The sequence below is a fragment of the Hemibagrus wyckioides genome, linkage group LG10 (genome assembly GCF_019097595.1).
Source record: "Hemibagrus wyckioides isolate EC202008001 linkage group LG10, SWU_Hwy_1.0, whole genome shotgun sequence".
NCBI classification, from domain to species: domain Eukaryota; kingdom Metazoa; phylum Chordata; class Actinopteri; order Siluriformes; family Bagridae; genus Hemibagrus; species Hemibagrus wyckioides.
In genome coordinates, this window is record NC_080719.1 from 2041769 (window position 1) to 2065270 (window position 23502).

General features: G+C 42.3%; 2 protein-coding genes across 5 annotated transcripts; one reads left to right on the plus strand and one right to left on the minus strand.

Moving 5' to 3' along the window:
* The first annotated feature begins 705 nt into the window (after positions 1-705).
* On the plus strand, positions 706-7612 carry nucb2a (nucleobindin 2a). The gene is made up of 13 exons (XM_058400613.1): positions 706-865; positions 1331-1468; positions 2959-3066; positions 3138-3270; positions 3887-3990; positions 4359-4544; positions 4627-4717; positions 4821-4879; positions 4955-5047; positions 5162-5251; positions 5337-5507; positions 5881-5935; positions 6769-7612. The coding sequence occupies exons 2-13, from the start codon at positions 1331-1333 to the stop codon at positions 6963-6965; spliced, it is 1425 nt and encodes a 474-aa protein (XP_058256596.1). The 5' UTR covers positions 706-865; the 3' UTR covers positions 6966-7612.
* Positions 7613-8687: 1075 nt separating this feature from the next.
* Positions 8688-23391, minus strand: caprin1a (cell cycle associated protein 1a). 4 transcript variants are annotated; one of them, XM_058400609.1, is made up of 19 exons: positions 23278-23391; positions 22312-22455; positions 20749-20811; positions 19022-19108; positions 18688-18929; positions 18173-18255; positions 16581-16769; positions 16454-16506; positions 16294-16377; positions 15591-15785; positions 15421-15511; positions 15078-15139; positions 14895-15005; positions 14692-14820; positions 13348-13501; positions 12252-12455; positions 11719-11825; positions 10918-10978; positions 8688-9494 (listed from the first exon to the last, which is right to left on the minus strand). In XM_058400609.1, the coding sequence occupies exons 2-19, from the start codon at positions 22453-22455 to the stop codon at positions 9430-9432; spliced, it is 2124 nt and encodes a 707-aa protein (XP_058256592.1). In that variant the 5' UTR covers positions 23278-23391; the 3' UTR covers positions 8688-9429. The 4 variants fall into 4 exon arrangements, with proteins under 4 accessions (XP_058256592.1, XP_058256591.1, XP_058256593.1 ...); XM_058400608.1 differs by having other exon boundaries at positions 23246-23391; XM_058400610.1 differs by lacking the exon at positions 10918-10978 and having other exon boundaries at positions 23246-23391.
* Between the last annotated feature and the right edge of the window lie 111 nt (positions 23392-23502).

Consider the following 23502-nt stretch of genomic DNA (forward strand, 5'->3'; position numbering starts at 1 on the left):
CCTCTTTCAGCAGGATAATGCGCCGTGCCACAAAGCAAAAATCCTTCAGGAATGGTTTGATGACCACAACAACGAGCTTGGGATGTTGACCTGGCCTCCAAATTCCCCAGGTCTCAATCATCTGTGGTATGTGCTGGACAAACAAGTCCGATCTATGGAGGCTCCACCTTGCAGCTTAAAGGATCTGCTGCTAACATCTTAGTGCCAGATACCACAGCACACCTTCAGGGATCTAGTGGAGTCCATCATGCCTCGACGGGTCAGAGCTGTTTTTAGCAAAAGGAGGAGGACCAACACAATATTAGGCAGGTGGTCATAATGTTATAATGTTTTACACACTTTTATACATCAGTGTATAAAAGGAGGAGCAAGCTATTTGAGAAAGCTATTATTTTTCAAGCCTTGGATACTATCATATAAATGTAAACTTATTCATGTGATTCCCGTTTTGTTAGATTTCTTATAAATACGTTGAATGTACTACATTTTATTTTGTTTTATTAGATCAATAGATTGTCATGTTTGATAGTAGATGAATTGATTTAAAAAAAAATTGAAAAAAAAAAGGTAAAGAAAACAAAAGACTAAGACAAAATGGCCGCTGAGTGTGTGGTTACGGTGTGTAATGGCGGTGGCCCACCACTGGGTGTCGCTGTGATTTTTCCCCCTGCAGTGTTCGAGCGGCGTTTCTCTTCACCCCGCCCCCTCTCCCTCCTCCCCCTGTCGCTTAGCGGACTGGCGAAACCCCGTTTGTTTTAATGTAGTGATGACGAGACAGTGAAGAAGTTCAGCGGTGATGAAAGAGCACCTGCGAGGAACTGGAAAAAGACCTCTCATCTAACTTCTCGTCGCAGAAATAAACAAAGTAAGTGTCGAACCAGGGTGTATTAGGGCTGATGTTTGACGTCACCGTCGCGGAGCTAACGAGCTAATCTGTTAAACTGGTATAGCTTCTGGGTTATGGCTGTGGCTAAACCGTACTATCCACACTAGCGCACTAAGTAGTACGCGTAGCCGCGGCACGCGCACGCGATTCCCCGTGCGTGCTGTCGAGTATGGAAGGGAGCAAGTGTGCTTTGGATTACAGGAGAAAGGTTTCTGAGCTCATTTCAGGAGTTCAGGCGGCGTGTCGAACCACAATTGGTGATAGAGAGGGTAATAATTAATCTGTGAAAAGGAAAAACAAGACAACAAGAAGGTTTTTGTAAAGTTAAAAAAAGCTTAAAGACCCGTACTCGGCTAACAGAAGCAGCTGTCAGGGTTGAACATTAACCCTTAACCTTTATTATGAAACACTGGTTCATTAACTCATATATTTGTCTTTCTCCAGATGTCATGGATAAAAGCTCTCACCGCTTGCCTTGTGCTCTCCAGCCTGCTGTTCAGCTCCCAGTCAGTGCCTATTAGTGTAGATAAAACTAAAGTCAATGTGCCAGAAGAACAGGTACAGGAAATGCCTCAAAGTGTGGTGAGTAGTTTTTTTATTTTGTTTTTTTTAAAGCAAACAATCACACTTTCTGTTCGGTCCGTTTCTGTTCACTTGTTTCGGCTCATGGTGCGAGAGGCGTTAGTTAGTCGGTGCTGTGTTCTACCTGAGAAGGTAGGTTTTGAGAAGTGAGGACCATCTCGAATGGGCAGGGTTTGGAGTTGTAGGCTGTTAGAAAGTTGAAAACTTGGAAGCTGATCTGTTTGACCAGATATGGATGATATGAGGGGGGGGGGGATGGATTGGAACACTAAAGTGCCGCTGCATCACACTCTCTTTAGCTAGAGATGCTGTGTTGGACTCAAGGCAGATTTCTACTTCATTCTCACTACGTAAAGATATTGTGGATATGAAACTGTTAATAAAGGAGAAAATATGATTAAAATTTGAGAGAGAGAAAAAGAGAGAGAGGGAGATGGGCTGGAACACTAAAGTGCTGCCGCATCACGCTCTCTTTAACTATACTGTGTTGGACTCGAGGCAGATTTCTACTTCATTCTCACTATGTAAAGGTATTGTGGATATAAACTGTTAACAGAAGAGAAAATAGGATTAAAATTAGAGAGAGAGATCTCTTTAGCTAGAGATACTGTGTTGAACTCGAGGTAGATTTATACTTCATGATTGAACTAAATGTACATAAGGTATTGTGGCTATATAACAGTTAATAAAAGAGAATAGAGAGAGAGCGAGATGGACTGGAACACTAAAGTGCCGCTGCATCACACTCTCTTTAGCTAGAGATGCTGTGTTGGACTCGAGGCAAGAAAATATTATTTAAATTTGAGAGCGAGATGGACTGGAACACTAAAGTGCTGCCGCATCACGCGCTCTTTAGCTAGAGATGCTGTGTTGGACTCGAGGCAGATTTCTACTTCATTCTCACTATGTAAAGTTATTGTGGATATGAAGCTGTTAATAAGAGAGACACCAAAAGAACCAGATAGGGACAAGTGGTTGGGGCTAGAAATGATGCCGGATGTTGATTGGTTGTAAACAATTTTCTCTCCTAAACTTTGAACCTTTGTGCTTGACTCACACAGGGAAAGTAGTATTTTTTTTAAACATGTTGCTCATTTCTTTACATGTTTTCGGACCGCTTCGAAAGTTTGTGTCAGAAATTATTTAGGTTTTCAAAAGAGCAAATAACGCAACAGTGCAAATCTTTCATTGGGAACATTGAGTTGCTACAGCAAGATTTACTTTCCTGCTACTTTGAAAATCCTCTTCAGCTCTGATCCACACCGAAAGTGTTCCCATTTGAGGTCGAGACAAAGGGCTCACAGTTTTTACACAGAGCTCAGGTTTACACAGAGTCACTCGCGTGCAAATAAAAAGTGTTTACTCAAGCAAATAAAAGTATGTTGTTAATTTTAGAAAACCTGCACACACTTCAGAAAAATAATTTCTAAATAGAAAGGTTTATTTCTCTCCTCATGTTTTTGTGTTTCTGTTTTTTTTTTTTTTTTCAGGACACTGGACTGCATTATGACCGCTATCTCAGGGAAGTTATCGATTTCCTCGAAAAAGACCAGCATTTTAGAGAAAAGCTGCAGAACACCGGCATTGAGGACATCAAGGTACAGTTATTTTATTCTCTAATAATAAGGTTTATGATGAGATGTAATTCTGATTCAGTTCATGCTTCCAGCAAGGGAAACTGGCTAAAGAGCTGGACTTTGTGAGCCACCACGTCAGGACTAAACTCGACGAGTTAAAGAGGCAGGAAGTGAGTCGGCTGAGGACGCTGATCAAAGCCAAGCATGACATGGAAGGAGGGAACGGTATGCAAACTCACACTCTTATTAATCACGGGGCTGTTTTCTTTCTTCCTTCCTTTTGTCCAGCGCAGTCACGAGTTTAAAGCATGGATAAACATAATAAATGGTCATTTCTAGCTTGTTGCATCTGTCCATTAGAGTTATAAACACCAATAGGACAGGATATATCTTGGTCTAGAATATCGTTCTGGTTAAAGAGGATAGGAGACGATGGGGGGGGGGGGATCTGCATTCAAATCGCATTAAAGGTTAAAACTGAATTAAAGTTTCCTACTCAGGACCGTCTCCTTAACCCCCCGGGTTCAGCAAATGACGTTAAAATCAAAGCTAATGTGCTCAGTAGCTAACGTCTCACTCTGTAGCGCGATCGTACCGAGATGTCGACATTCTGATGTCGAAAGCAGCAAAAGAGAGAAAACTCTTCACTGTTATAAAAACATTATATTTATCTAGCTAGCTACTAAGCAGCGAACAGGAAGGTGGATCTCAAACGCTGTAAACGCTTCACCATGATGTCACTCAGACTTTCTGTTTCAAAATGAATTGCTCCAGCGCAAAGAATTGACTCACGAGTCACTTGTTGAACTGATTCTGTTTCTGTCTGGTGTGTGTTGTGCAGACGTGGCCGTGGATCATCAGGCCATCCTGAAGCAGTTTGAGTATCTGAACCACATGAACCCTCATACCTTCGAAGTGGAAGATCTGGACAGACTCATCAGATCAGTAAGTGCTCCTTGATGGTAATGGTTGTGTTTGGATGCCGAAGAGGCTCAAATCCAGTTCATCACAGAGTCAGGGCTCTGTGCTGGACGCTCCAGGTCTTCTTGTCCAACCTTCACCTCCACACCATGTCTTCATGGAGCTTCATGGCACATTGTCATGCTGGAACAGTGTCTCAGCATCTTAGGGTAAAGGGAAAGCTACATTGTGTGCTTCAGATTTTAAAGGTGTGAAGGTCAGGGGTGCACATACTTTTGCTCATATAGTGTGAGGAATGTATCAAGCATCAGCTGATGTTTCTTTTAGTCTTTCACATGGATTAATGGAACGTTCCAGCAAAGAAAGCTCAGTTTGTACACACTTCTGTCCAGGCCACGAAGGATTTGGAGAACTACGACAAAGAACGTCACGAGGAGTTCAAGAAGTACGAAATGATGAAGGAGCATGAGCGTCGCGAGCACCTGAAGACCCTCAGTGAGGAGAACAGGAAGAAAGAAGAGGAGCATTACGAAGAGATGAAGAAGAAGCACGCCGATCACCCGAAAATCAATCATCCTGTACGTATTCGCATCACTCACGGCTTCCTCTTAACCCTTTCCTGTCCAGAATCTTCAGTGTGTTTGTATTTGTTTTTATTAGGGCAGTCAGAATCAGCTGAAAGAGGTGTGGGAGGAAGCGGACGGTCTGGACCCTGATGATTTTGACCCCAAAACCTTCTTCAACCTGCACGGTACTTTTGTTTGTTTGTTGTCATGGAAACCTTTCCAAGCATTTTATTTATTTATATATATGTTTATTCTAAAATCTCGATGCCTGCTGCTCACGTGTTCCAGACTCAAATGGAGACGGCTTCTTCGACGAGCAGGAATTAGAGGCGCTGTTCACTAAAGAGGTAACTGATCTCTAGATTTTCTGCGTCGTTCAAAACCAGCGCTAGTTTCTAATCTGTCATAAAACTAACTCGCAGCTGGAGAAAATCTACGATCCTGCGAATGAGGAGGACGACATGGTGGAGATGGAGGAGGAGAGGTTACGAATGAGAGAGCACGTCATGAACGAGGTGATTTTTTTTAGACATTTTTCAGGAACATCTTGATTGGTATTCATGAATATGCAAATTAGGAAACACCCTTAATTTATCACATTTGTTTGTACCTTTCTTCTTCTGAAACAGGTTGACACCAACAAGGACCGCCTGGTTTCTTTAGATGAGTTCCTAATGGCGACAAAGAAGAAAGAGTTCCTGGAGCCGGACAGCTGGGAGGTGAAGGAGGCGATGCTGTAAATCGGTCGGCGTATCGTTATCGAGTAGCGGCTCAGCTAATTCCTCTATTATACATGATTTTCAGACTCTGGAGCAGACCCAGGCTTACACCGAGGAGGAGATGCGCGAGTTTGAGGAACATCTCATCAGGCAGGAGCAGGATCTGATCCAGAAAACGGCCGAATTGCAGAAGCAACGTGACGAGCTGGAGAGACAGCAGGAGCAGCTCAACGCACAGAAGAAAGAACTTCAAGAAGTAATCCAGACTTCCTCACCGTTTCATTCAAATATTAATGTGCAAATTAGCCCGTTAATTCAAACACTGATTCAGAACGTTGCTCATGGTTCTTCATAAATGTAAATAACATGGCTGCCACATTTAGTGTTGCGATTTATTTATTTTTGTGCCTATTTTTAACTTCTCAGCATCTTCTGACAAACAAGTGGGAGGAGTTTTGGACAGATGGATACATATACACTTATTTAAATTGGATTTAAAATATTTTAAATCAGTCTTAAATCATCTATATCTGGAGAAAAACCTCTACTTAGAGAAGATTATAAAATATATTAATATATAAATATATGAAAGCATTATTATTGAGCTGTGTGTGTGTGTGTGTTTGCAGGCCGTCGAGCACATGGAGCGTTTAAAAATCCAGAAAGGTCCACCAGAAGTTCACGGTGAGAGAAATAGTTTTTAAAAATCTGCTGTGTTCTCCGCCTCAATGTGGTTCTTTTTGGCAGGTCAACATCATCCATAGCGATCGCACGCGGAGAAGCGTCCTCTTCTGCTCTCCTCCAAGTGAACTAGGAAACGATTCAACTCCGAATTGACTCGATGGAAGGAAGTGAATCAAATCTGTTTTTGGCTGCATTTTTTTCTTTTATGCCTTTTTTTAAAAAACAAGCTGCAAAACCGAGGCAGCGCTGCAGCATTGTCACATGTACTGAAGAAAAACCTTTAGATAAAATGTTACACACACATTATTCATTTATATATACACACACACGATTTAAATCATTTATTCAGCACTGGCTGTGTTCTCTGCTTTGTGTCTCTTGATTCCTGTATAAATCAGAAATGAATCTGAAGAATCAATTTCACTGATTCGAGCATGATTCAACACAACTCGGACTCGATTTGAACACGACCAGACTTGGTGTGCAATCATTAGTTTTAGATTTAGTTAAGCTATTAGGTTAAATTCTCCCAATAGTGTTTTCTCATACTACGACATTAGTTTTGGAATTTTTATTTTTTTGGCTAAAGTCTATTTGTTTTTGTTCCTTCGTTAATGGTGCTTCACATCATTTAAAAAATTCCCAGTCCCATTACACACTTCACTAATTAGAACGGTCCTACAATAAAATGAATTATTTTTTAAAAACAAAAGTCACACCAGTTCCTGAAGTGGCAAAGCAGTAGAAACAAAAGCAAAAAATCCTTTAAATTCAGTTTCAGCTTATAAGACAATCTGTCACAATTTACAGATTTATTATTTTTACATTTACAGTTGAAGGGAACGAAGTCCCAGAATCCCCTGACGACCAACACCAGGCACCTCCTGAGCACCAGGTGCCTCACGAGAACCAGCCGCTTCCTCCAGGACACCAGGATGTTCCTGCAGTTCAGCAGGATTTGAGCCACGGCCAGCCTCTGCCTCAGGATTCTCACCCCAACGTCATCCAGGATGTCCAACGAGTACCGTAGAGGAGGAGAGCCAGGTATCAGGAGCAGGACTGTGCAGACACACACACACACACACCCCCCTTCTCCAGCGTCGGGAGGCGATGCATTAGGACCACTCGCCTCCACGTGGTTCCTCCTGTTTCTGCTGCTCCACAGAAGTTTCAGTCATCAGTACTACTCCATTTTATTCTTTAATTTTATTTTTTAGTAATTCTCCTCATGCTGGTTTGACTCCTCGTCAAAGTCGTTTTGCACATTTTTTTTTTAAAGGTTACGGAAAGGGCACCATGATGAAAATGGATCGATTTTATTCACTCAATTCGGTCAGCCCCAGAGCATAAAGTTTACAACTCCAATCAAGGTCCAGATATTTCAAATCAATTAAACATAAGACATTTCAGATTTCTGCCTGCTTTACATGATTGTAAACAGATTCAATGCAGAAAAAGTTACATTTATTAAATAAAATCCCCAGACTATCCCCAAGCTTAAAATGACCAACACCATCTGTATTATTTAAACTCCAGTTCTTGTTTACTCTGTTGTCTCATTAATGTGCCCATTTTAAGGTGCGTCAGATTTTCTGCACAGTTTAAAAAAAAAAATATGAATGTGTCATTTTGTTCTATAGAATTTTGTGTGCTGTTCTTATTAAAGTGGTCGAGGCATCCCTGCATCGTACTGGTCATCATTCATGTCGATTACTGACCCATACTGATGCATGCAGAAGTGTTTACACAGTGGAGCAGGATATGTTACAGGACTAAAAAAAAGTAGAAGTGAATAAGACTGACCTCATCTTGGCACCTGTTAGTGGGTGGGATATATTAGGCAGCAAGTCAACATTTTGTCCTCAAAGTTGATGTTAGAAGCAGGTAAAATGGACAAGTGTAAAGATTTGAGTGAATTTGACCAAAAAGGGCCAAACTGATAGCTAGACCACTGGATCAGAGCATCTCCAAAACTGCAGCTCTTGTGGGGTGTTCCCAGGCTGCAGTGGTCAGTATCTATCAAAAGTATCCTTGAGGTATTCTTTAAATCCTCCATGGAAGCTCCACCTGGCAACTTGCAGGACTTAAGACCACAGCACACCTTCAGTGATAGAGTGGAGTCCATGCCTCGACAAGTCAGGGCTGTTTTGGAGGCAAAAACAGGTGTAGATTGGTGTAGATTTGAGCAGCAATCAGAAATTGTTTAGGAAGTGTGTAAACACTAACTGGAGACTTGCTAGGTTATATAACGATACTGCAGCACACAATGACTGCTTCACTGAATCTAAACATCCAGGATTATACAGAATCAATTTTTCTGAATCATGACCAGTAGGTGGCACTTTTCAGGTCAAGTGCAGCGTCCATACGCTAAAGATCGTTGATGATAATGGTCTGGTCAGTCAAGAATCTCTGAATGTTTGAACTTCTTTTAAAGAGCTGAGCAGAATTCAGTCTGATCAGTTTAAAGACAAAGAAAGTGGAATGTGTTTGTTTTGTCACAGACTCAAGCATCTCCTGCACTTAAAACAAACACTTCCCACACTTTTGTACATTTTGTTACTTTTTGAACAAGTTTCAGTCTCAAGGCCAAGGCAGGATAATAAAAAGCCTACAATAAACACAGTTTCAGCACTTTGTATTTCATCCCCCGAGTAAAATGATAGATTCCTCCCAACACGCTACATCCATCCATTTATTTAAATCTTCTCCAAAAGATCTTCACTACGCAATGAACCAGTCACCACAAATCTACTGAAAGACATTTAATTCTACGAAGCACTCCTCACGTGATCGTTAGCACAGTGCAGATTAACATAAGGTCAAACTAAACAAAAAAAAAAACTACAGTACAGATCATAAGTCACATTTTTTGGCTAGGTTTGCATGTATGATACACTATATTGCCAAAGGTTTTGGAACATCTGCCATTACATGCACATGAATGTAATATGGAGTTGTCCCGCCCTTCAGACTCTGAAGTTCCTCCACACCAAACTCTCCCATGTCTTTATGGACCTTGCTTTGGTCACTGGTGTGCAGTCATGTTGGAACAGGAAGGGGTCATCCCCAAACTGTTCCCACAAAGAGCATGAAATTGTCCAAAATGTCTTGGTATGAAGCTGAAGCATTAAGAGTTCCTTTCACTGGAACTAAGGGGCCGAGCCCAACCCCTGAAACACAACACCTGAACTCAATGGTTTGGAGGGGTGTCCCAAAACCTCTCGCAATATATCATATGAATCATGTATCCTGGTCCGATTGTAAAGTGAAAAAAAAAAAAAAAAAGGCACAAACACTCCCAATTTACAGAATTAAGGCTATCGACCGAATGAGAAAGCTTTAGAACATACAGCGTTAGTTACAAGTGGTATGGCTTCGTTACCATGGTGATATCTCCTGTGTGTGTGAGAGGGAGAAAGTCCAAACACCTTGCTACAGGGATTGATGGAGATGGATTCTGGTGAGTGGGTTACAGGGGGTGTGTTTAAGGGTTAGCTAGTCTGCGCTGTAGCCATGGCGCTCATCCCCCGGGTCGGTTTGTACGGTCCACCTCGTCCTGCAACACACAGAATTCCAACATGATCGCAAAGTCCAAGATCATTTCATCTCCAAATCATGCATGTTGAGAATCATTAATAAAACGCATGCACTTTAGATGTGGAAAACAGGACTCACCTGGTCAAAGCAACTAATATGGGTCATTTTTAAGCAAGACGGACCGGGGTTTAAATCCGAGCTACAAATCCTACTTCCTACTCGCGTGGAAGAGAAATCCGAAAGCGGATCTACAAGCAGGGGTGTCGAAACTTATTTCAGGTCACATCCAAGTGAAGCAAAAAAGGTTTAGTGAACAAGAACATTATGAAAACTTCAATTTATTGTTATATTTAATTTTTTTTTATTTCAATTACAGCTCACAATTCTAATTTAAACACTAGAGGCACTGGACCAGATTATTTCACATTTTTTCAGACTGGACCTTTGACACCCCTGCCTCTGAAGGATTAGATTTTTTATTTTTATTTTTTTTTAAAACATCGTGGTCACTGCAAATTATTTCCATTGGCCGGATAGAACCCATCGGATTAGAACCAAAAATCGACGAAACCCGTTGAGAAGCAGCATCGCTTTTGCAGGACGATAAACAGTGCAAAAAAAAAAAAAAAAGACAGCAAAAGCAAAGCTGTGGAAATCTCCGGGACGGCTAAAGCCTGAGACAAGGTCACCTGTGTTCCTTCACGGAGGGAATTTTTTTTAAAAATGATAGCAAGAGCCAGCACAATCATCCTGTTTCAGGCAGGTGGTACAAGATTCTGGAGCACCAAATAAGGCAAGGGGCGGGGTTTAAAAAAAAAAAAAAGCAGACAAAAGCAGGTAATGCAACACGTCTTTATTGAAACATTCTCTCAAGGAGCAACATGAGCATACAAAGGCCAGGGCTGCGGGAATTTCCTCTAAATGAAATGTGGAAGAGACTGAGGAAGAGGAGGAGGAGGAAGAGCAGGACGATGATGGGGATTTATTTAAAAAAAACCCAGTGGTGAGAACCAAGATAGGAAAAAAAAAATGAAGGAGAAAAAAAAAACCCTCATATGTATTGGATTAACAGTGGCGGTTAATTTTTTTTGCATTTCATTTTATACAAAAAATAAATTAATGAAAATCTTTAAAGTTTTACATGAATATCTATTTTTATGCTTTTTTAAACACAACCTTCGCTGAAAAATCACAAACACTGACAGTTTCAGCTCCGCACGTGTCTCCGTAAAATATCAAGGGTTACTTGATAAGCCAAAATAGAAACATACCACTGATGTCAAAGAAAGAGAGCGCGAGAGAGAGAGGGAAAAGTTTAAAAAAAAAAAAAAAAAAGGGGGGGGGGAAGGGTTAACCCATTCGTAATAAATGAATGTTCGAGGTGGCCAAAAGACAACTACGTCTTCTCAAAGCGTTTTAGGATCGCATCGCTTGAGCATTACCTCGAGAGCTACCTCGAGCTCCCTGGGCAGCTCCTCTCTTGAAGCTCTGCTGATATCCTTCCTGTAAGAGGGAGAGAGGGGGAAAAGAAAACAAAGAAAAAAAAAGAAAAAAAAAAAAAGAGGCAAGATAAGTCAAGGTGAAGAATTTAGACCGGCTGATCTTCAACTCAGAAGTGTGATTAAAACCCGAAGTTCAGCTCTAAATCAGGTTTCTGTAACACTCGGGGATCGGAGTGAATTTTTCATCAAGGAGCTTTAAAGTTGAATATTTTTTATATCCCAGTAGCAGCACATCTGATTTATAAAGTATAGATTTTTGCATCAATTCACATTTTTCCTTCTCTCGAAGCATTACTGATCAAAGCCAGCTCAAAACGCTCAGAAATATTCGTTTACACGTTGGTGAATTCTTTGTGTGAATCAGATTAATGGTCTATGTTTGCGTTGGATTTCTTGAATGAAAAGTGCTGTGTACATGTGATCCAGCCCTGTTTAACAACACAGAGAGAGAAAGGAGGAATGAGTAAGAAAGAGGGAGAGAAGGAGTGAGAGGAAGAGCAAGAAATTGGGAGAATGCAAGAGGAAGAAAGATTGAGAGAATTAGAAAGAGGAAGAGAGGTAGGATGCTTGTGCTCCCCTTTAAGAAGGATCTTTGCAGCACTGTAGTTTGGTGAAACTCCACCCTGATATTCAGTGTGTAACCCCATGCTGTAATGTGAGTCAGTGTTTTATATTCGTTATATGGTAAAAACAATAGAAATATTTCGGTTAAATCAGCGAGCGGTGAGAGCGAGTGCGTACCCGTTGGTAGGTGCTGCTCGAGTAATCCCGTGGAGTGCTGAACTGGGTCTGTCCATAACCGGTGTTGGGAGTGTTGGGAAAAGGAGCGCGATAGCCATCATATCCACCTGAAAACAGACAAACCAACACTTATTTGTTAACCTGCTCAAGTGCCTTCATGACTAAACCAAGCTAAAATTTAATTTCCCTGATTCAGTTTCCTGCATGTTGATAAAGCACATTTACTGCATATTGACATTAAGCCACACCCACAAATCCATAAAAGGCAGCAAGAGTGCTGAAAATGATGAACAGCTTCCAATAATGCAGCTGAGCCACTGCAGTGCATCAACACCAACTCACTCCTTTTATAGGGTGGCATTACTTTTGTTCTGATTGGAGAGCTGGTCACAATAGTGTTCAATTAATCAGGCATACTTCACAATGAGGATTATGTTAACGAGTCTCATTATACAGACGTTTACACAAGCAAGACGGAACGTTCTTTCTAAAATTCCTAGATAGCAAGAGAGCAACATAGAGGACTAAAGTACCTCTGAAACCGTTGGATGGTCCGCGGTATCCGTTCATGGCCCCTCGGGCATTGCGGGGTCCTCCACGTGGCACGGCTCGGCCGCTGTAGAAAGACTGAGGCTGGCGTCCGAACCCTGCGCCCTGACCCGACGGCTGCTGGCTCATCGACTGGTGGCCCCCAGAGGAAGGAATCCCTTGGTCTTGAGAGTGGAACGCTCCAACAACTGTAGAAATGCAAAATGGATGCAAAAATGGTTCCAATGAAGGAAAGAAGCGGTCAATTTTTCATTAAACTTGCCCCTGACCATTTGGGAGCAAGCAACAAATAGAAACGTACATCAGTGATTGTGTGGGTCATACACCGATAAGGCATAACATTATCACCACCTGTAATATTGTGTCGGCCCCCCTTTTGCTGCCAGAACAGCCCTGACCCGTCCTGCACTGTGTATTCTGACCCCTTTCTATCAGAACCAGCATTAACTTCAGCAATTTGAGCAACAGTAGCTCGTCTGTTGGATCGGATCACACGGTCCAGCCTTCACTCCCCACGTGTATCAATGAGCCTTGACCGCCCATGACCCTGTCACCGATTCACCACTGTTCCTTCCATGGACCAACTTTTGATACTGACCACTGCAGACCGGGAACACCCCACAAGAGCTGCAGTTTTGGAGATGCTCTGATCCAGTGGTCTAGTCATCACAATTTGGTCCTTTTGGTCAAACTCGCTCAAATCCTTACGCTTGTCCATTTTTCCTGCTTCTAACATCAACTTTGAGAACAAAATGTTCACTTGCTGTCTAATATATCCCACCCACTAACAGGTGCCATGATGAGGAGATACTCAGTCTTATTCACTTCACCTCAGTGGTTATAATGTTATGCCCAATCAGTATATTTTGTAACCACAAAATAAACACTCCCACAGCATGTGTGAGTTCAGCTGCAGCTTTTATAAACGCAAGAAAAAAAAAAAAGTATGGAAAAAAAAAAAAAATGAAAAAAAGACAAGCTGCATGTCCAGGTCCGAGTTGCGTATGGATTTTCTCGTTATTGTCAAATATCCACCATGTTACATAACAGTTCATCCATCAAAACAAATCAGACATGCACCTGACTGGAGAGGTTCCTGCTGGAGCTCCTGCTGCTCCACGGTGTGTGTGGGCTGGCTGCTGAAGCTCTGGGTGTAAGTGCTCTGATACTGACTCGACATCTTCTGAGACTCCATCTCATTCGAAGGAGGAACTGGGGCATTCAGATTGAACACCTGAGAAGATAAAGAAAGCAAATGATGTTTCAACCCATCATTCATTCATTCATTCATTCATTTATCAATTTATCATTTATTTCCAACACAAATTTGTTTTATTCATAAATTTAAAACAAATATGTTTATTAAAAATTATATTTTATTTATACACATATGTTTTATTCAATGAAATGTGTGTATGAACTAACAGTAAATCTGCACAAGAGAAGGAAGTATTATGAGATATGTGGCTGTGGACAAAACTGTAGTTCAGTTGTGATAGTGTAGGAATACCACAAAACTGATGGAAGAATAACCAGACCTACTTAAGAGATTTTTGCCATCTCTACTTGTTTACTCTGCATCCTAAACTGTATCAGGTTATAATTAGTGTCCCAATTAATAGGATGTTTAATATTTTTGTTCTTAGGGCTGCCTGACGCAACCCTCCCAATTTTATCCGGGCTTGGGACCGACACCGAGTTAACTCTTCAGTGGCGGGGTTAGCTCCCTGTCCAGGAATCGAACCCGTGTCATGGCAATGAGAGCATGGGACCCTACAGCTGAACCACCAGGAGGCTTGTTGTAGGATGTTTAAATGAGAATGCCATGTACCTGTACCTAGGTGGTCTACTATTTGTGGTACATTTCTGATATAGATCTGTGGACACTTTCAGCTAATATTGCCCACAATCCCTTGCATGAGGGAGCTTTGTGACTAGTTAGGACACATTTTAGAGATTTGTGAAATACATGTTGAAATAAAATCTAGGGAAAAGCTAAGTTAATTTATATAAGAAATAAGGAGGAGGAAACAGCACTCTTTCTATTCCACGTCCCTTACTTTGTTCTCACTGCACTTAAAATTAAAAAATGACTGGCTGAGGGGTGGGTACGACTTTCATTGCTTAGAAACGCTGGGATGTGACTTATTGAGTGTATGGCAGTCACAAAAGTCACTGGAGCACAGAGAACACAGCTGCTGTTCAATAAATGACAATTACAGGAATAAGTTTAAATCATTCTGTTCAGCATTTCTCAAAATCTCACAGCTTTGTCCTTTGAGTCTAGAAAGCTGCAACGCAAAGCAGATGCATGTTTAATCAAAAGCTCACTGAACACAAGTTTGTTTAGTGTCCACCTGACTCTGGTAAAGGGAAGAGAAAGGATATAAAAGAGGAGAGGTGCGAGTGTTTGAGCATTCTTACCGCTTGCATTGACTGGAATGGTGCAGCGTTAACGTTGATTCCACTGTGCAGGGGTTTGGAGACCGACTGGAAAGCCTGGGGCTGGGACGATGGGGCAGGGGGCTGCTCAGACGACAGGGGCATGGACACCTAGAACATTAACACGAGGAAACGTCAGCAACGGAGACGTGGACAAATATCTCCACAGCTCTAAGAGTAAATACCTGAAGGGGGTCGATAGGGTCGGGCTGAGGCCGAGGGTCTGTGCTGTGAGGGGGCTGGTAGAGTGGCGGCGTAGAGGCGTATGCTTCAGTGGGAGGGGACACCATGGGAACCTAAAGAGAAACACTTTAGACAATAAGGAAAGCTGTTTTTTCCCCCCCCTCCTTCAGGATCTGTCTACTTACTTGTGTGGGTTCTGGATGTACAGGAACTGTGCTGTGTTGAGGGAGTCGGGGTTCTGTGTGAGCTGCACATAATCAAAAGCAAAGAGTTTCAAAACAAGTCGTCTCGTTCTCAACAGACCCGGTCTTAAACACACAAACTTGCCCTGACCACTAATAAATGGCAGAAACAGAATGGCTGCCACATTGCAAGAGTCAGAAAAGATTCGTCATTCTGCCGAGTCGGAATGTCATTACTGGGAATGAGAAGCGCTTGTACCGGTTTAAATCAATGCTTCATGGCTGGAAAGTATGACTCAGTTGTACCAGCTGTATTTTGGATGAATATGCAAATTTCCATCTTTACCTGGAGCGCAGACCATCTGTGCAGACTTCATAGGCTGAGCCGATACGATGGCGGGATCCAGAGGCTGTCCATCAAACTCCAACATGGAGTCCTGCCAAAAAAGAATTTTTTTTTAGAAAGCATACAGAGCAATAATTTGCCAGTTTATCATCATGTGACAAGCTGCTGACCTGCATGAAGTTGTAGGTGCCCTGCATCTGTGCCATGAGGTCCTGCACGGCCTGCTTCCTGACCAGCGGGTCAGCCGAGGAGGGAGGGAGCACAGGGGCGAGCGAGTGGGCCTCCGAGCTCACGAGAGTTGGGCTCATCGATGAAGGAGGCTGCTGAGGCTGAGGAGGCTGCTGCTGCTGGAGGGAGCTTACGATCTGTAGACAAGACACGAAACTGATAAACTAGTCCAAGACTTATTTTTCTTTACAAACAAGGTTCCTTTAAGATTTTTTTTTTCCAACCAGGAATGAGATGGGCATTTATTTTTAAACAATCTCCTCAATGCAAATACTTGAACCACAACTACGTGATAATTTCAGCACTAGTCATGTCAAAGTGTGGCTTTATAGTGTTAGACATTACAGTGATCCATTTAATTTTCATCTAATGTGCTGTCTAACAAAGTGCTGATAAAGGATGGCACAACACATGTGATTGGCAGATGTACCAGAGATATTAAGTGCTAACTTTCAGTGTAATAGCTTCAGGACACCACCAGGAGGAGACATAACAGATCATGGAGATTTAATTGAGCTCCATCACTAATACATCGTACTGCTTCTTCTAATGAGTCTTAATGCAGATGAGAATTTAATAGTGAACATGTAGATCTACACAAACATCAAATATGAAAGTGATCCAAATTACAGACCAGGATCTCACCTCAGAGCTCACAGCCCATTCCCCTGCCTGCTCTTTTTCAGGACTGGTGTAAGTGGTTTCTGGAATGAACTTTCGGTTTACAAACTGCAACAAATAGGAGAACATTAGGCACAGAGGAAAAGAAAAATAAAAAAAAAATATGAAAAACACTGATGCCAACCTCTGTTGCTTCCACTTCAATGGGCTCCGTGAATTCTTGAGTGACCGACACTTCTGTAAAACAAAAACACTGTAACCTCCAGAAGCAGACATTATTCTAGTCATAAGAACACAGCCATGATTCATACCTGGCTCTGCCGGCTGCTCCTCACACTCCGCTGACTCTGCAGGAGCAGGCTGCTGTTGCTGCTGTTGTTGTTGTTGTTGTTGTTCCTCCTCCTCTTCCTCACACACTCCGTTCTGGTGCGTTTGCGTCTGGGTCTGGTCGAAGTAGCCGCTGAGCAGTATCTTGTCCAGAGCGTCCTTAAGGGCCTTGTCTATAAAAACAGAAAAGGGTCATGAGTGCATATAATGAATGCCACAGACCACTGAATTGGGAGCGCCACAGTTCTTACCAGCAAAAATAAATAAATAAATTCCTGGATGACCGAACAGAACAGGCAGGAACAGTGAAATCTTTCCAAGGAACAATGAGCCTATGAGTCTACTTTAAAGTGAAAGTGTCATGATTGCTTTTCTAGATGGCTGCAATATAAGAAAATGAGAAGTGGCACATTGTGGAGCCACATTAGCCAATTTTCCCCTTTTTGTTACTTTAACATCAGATGAATTCCAACCACACTTCCATTTTCAACAAAGCTCTCTAATAGTGGCTCAGATCTTAATTAGAAGAACTGTTCTTAATTAACGACCTCATGCTTTTTTCCTGGGCTTATAGAAAAACGACAAATGTGAAATGGAGGATGAGGCGGCAGCTTTAATGGTCAGACTCAAACTTACATAATCATTTCAGATTTATTCTACATCACGTATAATGACTGATCTTTTGGAGTATTTGAGCGAGAACTTTCAAAACACGGTTTACAGATGATCCAATTGTAATTAGTGTTCAAGCATTACAATTCCAGCTTTGAAGCAGAAACTAAGCCAAGGTCAAACAGCGCTGATGTAGATTTGATCATGATCTGCTCTAAGCACTAAAGCTGGACAATACATCAGGCATAACATTATGACCTCCTGTTTAATATTGTGTTGATCCCCTTTTGCTGCCAGAACAGCCCTGACCCATTAACTTCAGTAATTTGAGCAACAGTAGCTCGTCTGTTGGATCCAATCACACAGCCCAGCCTTCTCTCCCCACGTGCATCAATGAGCCTTGACCGCCCATGACCCTGTCTCCAGTTCACCACTGTTCCTTCCTTGGACCACTTTTGATAGATACTGACCACTGCAGACTGGGAACACCCCACAAGAGCTACAGTTTTGGAGATGCTCTGATCCAGTGGTCTAGCCATCACAACTCGTCCCTTCATCAAACTTGCTCAAGTCCTTGCGCTTTCCTTTTTCCTGCTTCTAACATCAACTTTGAGGACAAAAAGTTCACTTGTAATATTTCCTAAAATACTCAGTAACCGTGCTTGAGTGAAAAGAACAGTTAACGAGGGTTAAAGTGTGACTCATTGTGTAGCTGTGACCCTGCCCATCCTTCATACCCCACAGGCTTTAACAGTGAGCCTCGGGCAAGGCGTCCAGCTGCTGTCTCAAACCAGTGAGTAAAGAGGAACTTCACCAGAGCTCTGAATGATGGCCTCCGGTGATGCAATTTTATTTGTGAACCCATTCCAAATTAAAAAAAACAAAACAAAAAACCCTTATTTCCAGCATGTCTGTTAAACCTCACCACACAATGCATGTTTAAAGGGTCAGTGTGAGGACTTACATGTGGTTCCTGCCACAGCTTTGTCTCTTCCTTCCAACAGCTCCCAAAAATGCACAGATGCCTCCTCAAACTGATCGGTCAGCCTGCAAGAGTGAAAGGAACAGATATAAATCACCTAAACAGAGTGAACTTTTGAGATCTTGAGATGATTTAGACAATAGACGTGGCAATGCTGATCGAGACAAGTCTAAATCTAAACAGGGTACATTGGGGAAACTTCTAGAAGCAATCAGTGTAACAAAGGGCAGAGTCTCATGAACATCCTGATACAATTACATCACAAGACGATTCTGCATCATAATGTTTATAACTTTTTTTTAAATAATAATGAAAAACTATAGGAAGCTAAATAGAAGCAGCTAATGAGCAAGACATTTCCCTTAAGTGCAAAAAATGTATTCTTGTCAGTAAAAAGATTACTGAATTCATAACTATAGCTTATAAATGAAAAGGGATTATTAATATTTAATATCTAAAAGAACCTTATTATGGGTATTAGAGAAAATGGTTTCTACCTGATGTTTGGGTCCCTGTCAGGGCCGACCAGCTTGTAGAAGTCGTCGAGTCCCGTAAGCTCGGCCTCGGTCAGCAGAGGCCCGTCGCTCCCTCGTTCCTGCCTCAGCTCCTGCCTCACGGTCTCCTCCCCGAGCTGATCCAGAACGTACTGCACCTCCAGCACAGCCTTCAGGCGCCGCTGCTCGGCCTCCTCTCGCTTCATCTGCTCCCGCCGTGCCGTCTTCTTCACCGCCTTCTGGATCTGCACATCGAAAGGTAAAAGGTCATGCATGGAGAGGCGTGTGTAGCATATTAAAAAAAAAAAAACAGATAAATTGAGAAACGGCATCGAACCTCGATGTTTAAAGACGAGAAGCTCTTGAGCAGCTCCCGGGCAAAGTCCAAGTTGTGTGCCACCTCCTGAGCTTTGGACAAGGCGTCCTAAAATAATCAGAAATCAGTATGCAAAGGCTTTAACAGACATCATGCGGCTACAAAAGATAAATAATTTATTTTCTCTCATTTTGGCACGAACACATTATTTAAATGAAGGATCGGAACGCTGCCAAGGAAAACCAGACAAAACTGTGACTTCTGCTCGGAAAGACAAAGGTCTCCTGAACCCGGAGTTAAGCGTATACAATGCAACGATAGCCACTCACTGTAAATAAAATTTAATTTTAGTTTAATTTCAATTTAAAGTGAGCTGGAGGACAAAAGCTTGAAACATAATTCCAAGTTTCTACTTCCCACTTCCGAGTTGAGTCACGAAGATCAGGCATAAACTGTGTTGGAGTTACGAAGACTAAACATGTGCCACACAGCAAAATGGCTAGAAATATAAAACAATTTCAAGACGAACAGCTTCAAACAACCTCTGCAGTAAACTGCTGACCAGATCAGCAGGAAATGGACACTGACGTTTCAAAATGCAGCATCATGTCTCAGAGCACTGGACACTTGGAGCAACATTGTGATTATTCTTCAGGAACGGAGAACAAATTAGGTGCACATGGTGTAGAAATCAGGAAACGGTGGAGAAAAAGGGAACTGGACGTGATGCAAAACACTACAGCTATCTGTAAAATGTGGGAAAGCTGCTGGCTGAAACCATGAGGGGAAGAAAATATTTATCACCAGATTTATCCATCAGCCATTTCACCTCGTGAAAATATGAAGGTTTTATTTTTTTTGGGGGGGGGTGGGTGACATGGAGCTGGCTGGTGAAGAGAACCATCTGAGATTAAACACTGTATATTAAAACATGTTCACACTAGAACGTGTGAAATCACTGAGGGTACGAACTGTCAAGATTTTTAATTCTGATGAGTGATTTAATTTAATTCCCAACAGGAGAGACAAGGTTAAACAAGGCCCCCCCCCCACCTTTTTTTTTTTTTTTTTTTTTAAATACAATCCATCCGAGTAGCAATTAAGTGTTTTAAATTCTTGGATCTGATTGGTCACAGCTCAGACACCAGTTCTATCCGTAAACTACTGCTCTATATAATGAGCTTGTTCTGATCATCTCTATGGAAACTGTTTGTTCGCAGGGATTTAACTTACACTTAATCTACACCTTACAAGTGGAATATAAAAGGTTTAGGTGTATAATCCTGGATGTGGGGAAAATTAGGAGACATTTAATGTTTTATGTAAGGAGTCTCCAGTGTCAACACTTTGTAAGAGGCATGTAGATTGGGGGGGGGGGGGGGGACAGAGAGAAAGAGATCGAGACAGAAAGACAAAGGAAAATAGAGAGACAGAGGACCGAGAGGGAGAGAAAAAAAGAGAAATATGGAGAGAGGAATAGAGAGAAAGAATGAGAGAAATTGATAGGGAGAGAGAGAGATAAAGATATATAGAGAGATAGAGAGAGCAGAGATAGAGGGAGGGAGGGGGAGAGCAAGAGAAAGAGAGGGAGAGTAAAGAGAGAGAGGATGGAGGGAGAGAGAGAGAGATGCATCATTGCTATAACGGAACAGAAACTAACCCATCTCTGATTTTCCCCACATCATTAGCTCTAACTACAGACAACTACAATAATCAAATCTAGACTCCAACACAAGACGAGTACGAACCAGCTGATCCTGGTTTAGCCGCTCTCCTTTGTTCTTCCGTGTTTTGTAGTCATCCAGCTTGGACTTTATAAATAAATAAGTAAAAAAAACAAACAAAAAAAAACAGAGAGAAACAGATGAGTTAGTGGACATGTTTACAGTAAGCTGAATATCCACACTGTAAAGGAATAAAACCCCAGGCAAGCTTGTTTATCCACCATCACAGGTACGGCTTTAGAGGATGCAGACAAGCCTGCTCTTTATGGTTCCGGTCTTAAATTACATCTTTCTGCCCTTTTCCCCCCTCTTACAGCATCTTTTAGCTGACAGCACCGGCTGAGAGATCGCTAACATGAGAAGGGAGCTATACAGCTAAAAGTATGTGCACCCCTGACCATCTTGCTTGTGCACTTGTTGAACAGATTTATTCCCCTCTTTGTTATAATAAGCACCACTCTTCTTTCCACTAGATGTTGGCATATGGCTATGGGGATTTGTGTTCATTTAGTTCACACCAGAGCATTAGTGAGAGCAGACTGATGTTGAGGAGACCAGATCAGCCCAAAGGTGTTCAGTGGGGTTGAGTCAGGGATCTGTGCAGGACAGTCCACTCCAGGGAGATTGTAAAGCTATTCTGTGCACTTTATTTTTTTTTTTTTAAAGGGAGTGTGTGTAGAAGACTCTCATACACTGTATTGCCAAGTTTTGGGATGTCTGCCTTTACATGAACATAACCGCTTATAACAGCTTCAACTCTTCTGGGAAGTCTTTCCACAAGGTTTAGGAGTGTGTTTATGGGAATTTTTGACCAGCACATTTCTGAGGTCAGGCCTGGCTCTCAGTCTCCGATCTAATACATCCCAAAGGTGTTCTATGGGATTGAGGTCAGGACTCTGTGCAGGCCAGTCAAGTTCCTCCACACCAAACTCGCTCATCTGTGTCTTTATGGACCTTGCTTTGTGCACTGGCGTGCAGTCATGTTGGAACAGGAAGGGGTCATCCTCAAGCATGAAACTGTCCAATATGTCTTGGTATGCTGAAGCATTAAGACTTCCTTTCACTGGAACTAAGCAGCCAAGCACAAACCCTGAAAAATAACCCCACACCATAATCCCCCCCTCCCTCCACCAAACTTTACACTTCTCCTGGCAGCCGCCAAACCCAGACTCGTCCATCGGATTGCCGGACAGAGATGCCCGATTCGTCACTCCAGAGAACACGTCTTCATTGCTCTAGAGTCCAAGGGCGGCATGCTTTACACCACTGCATCAGTTACCCATCACCAATAAAATGATTTTATACAGCTGAATTCAATAATTTGAAGGGGTGGGCCAAAACTTTTGGCAGTGTAGTGTATTTTATACACCGGTGGCCATAGAAGTGACTGGAACACATTAATTTTATGATTTTATGCACCTGTGGAACACCTGAATCCAATGATTTGTAGGGGTGTCCCAAAACCATTGCCAATACAGTGTATGCGTGGTGAAGGTCATGGGTGCACATACTTTTTGCTGTATAGAATATTTAACGTCTTGTCTATCTGCGCCGTAACACCTCATCGTCCGGGGATTAGACGGATACCTTTCTCTTCTCCATGTTGCGGACCTTCTTCTCGATGATGCTCAGCACTTGCTTCAGGGCCTCGGTAGGAGCCGAGACATGAGCACAGCCCAGCTCTGGACTGGAGGACTGAAGAGCATAGTCACCAGTTGTTGCAGATGGCATCTAAAGAGAGAAACACACAAAGGCAAAACGTTATATATAACTAAAGTGGAGAAAATGAGACGCATCTATTTATGAAAACAGTCCTCTCACGGTTTGGTCTATAGTTTAAACATGAATTCCATCCAGGCATCTAAGAGTGTATTTATTTATTTATTAATTTACTCCACATCGCTCCACATGGAGGAATACTGCTGGAAATGGGTCAATGAAATGGACGAAAATGCTCCGAGAGGCTGGCCGGATCCTGCAGGGTGTGGGCCGGCTAATCTCCTCATCGCACCGCGCTAGTCGCCTAAACCTGCCTCAATTCCAATTCGAGCTTTAGACCGATCACAAAAATCAGTTAATCCGATTTAATTATTAAAAAGGTTTGTTCTGGATCTTGGATCTGCCAACCCTCCCTCCTCCCTCTCCCCTTCCTTCTTCCTCCTCCTCTTCCTCCTCGCTCCATCCTTTCTTCTCAGCTCGATTGCTAACACTAGCTAGCATTACCGCTAACCATAAAGCCTACACAGTTAACGCGAGCACGAGCCGCCTCGATCGCGCTGACGAATGAAGCGAGTCGCGCGTTTATTAAAAAGAAATATATATTTAAATAGCAAATATTTAACATTAATAAGACACAAACCGACATTTCATCAGTCATCGTTGAACTAGCGCATGCTATGCTAGAATATGCTAACTTGTGTTCAGCTATGCTATAGGCTAGGCTAGGCGGCATGAACTCGACGTCGGCTGGAGTGGACTCGGCAAATTTATCTTTTATTCGTTCTCCCAACTTGATCCTTACCTTTACTTTCAATATTGAAAGAGATGTCAAACCTCTCTGTGTGTTTGAACGGTTATTTTTCGAACTGTTGCTTGTTTTCCTTTTTCTCTGATATCAGCTAGCTACACACGCTCCAGACCGTCGGCCTGCCCGGCAACTACAAAAATCGCAACTAACCAAGTGAAGGATTTATATGGCTGGAAAAAGGACCCGGTGTAGGCTGATCTGACTCTGCCTGACTTTATTTCATTACAGAAATAAAAAACAGGTCATTTCTC

Excerpts from the sequence above, each read along its gene's own strand:
- nucb2a (XM_058400613.1), top strand. The coding sequence starts at position 1,331 with ATGTCATGGATAAAAGCTCTCACCGCTTGCCTTGTGCTCTCCAGCCTG. Across the intron at positions 1,469-2,958 it reads AGGAAATGCCTCAAAGTGTG|GACACTGGACTGCATTATGA; the intron begins GTGAGTAGTTTT and ends TTTTTTTTTCAG. Across the intron at positions 4,880-4,954 it reads AGGCGCTGTTCACTAAAGAG|CTGGAGAAAATCTACGATCC; the intron begins GTAACTGATCTC and ends ACTAACTCGCAG.
- caprin1a (XM_058400609.1), bottom strand. The coding sequence starts at position 22,455 with ATGCCATCTGCAACAACTGGTGACTATGCTCTTCAGTCCTCCAGTCCA. Across the intron at positions 18,930-19,021 it reads TCTCGTCTTTAAACATCGAG|ATCCAGAAGGCGGTGAAGAA; the intron begins GTTCGATGCCGT and ends TTCGATGTGCAG. Across the intron at positions 16,507-16,580 it reads GGAGCAGCCGGCAGAGCCAG|AAGTGTCGGTCACTCAAGAA; the intron begins GTATGAATCATG and ends TTTGTTTTACAG.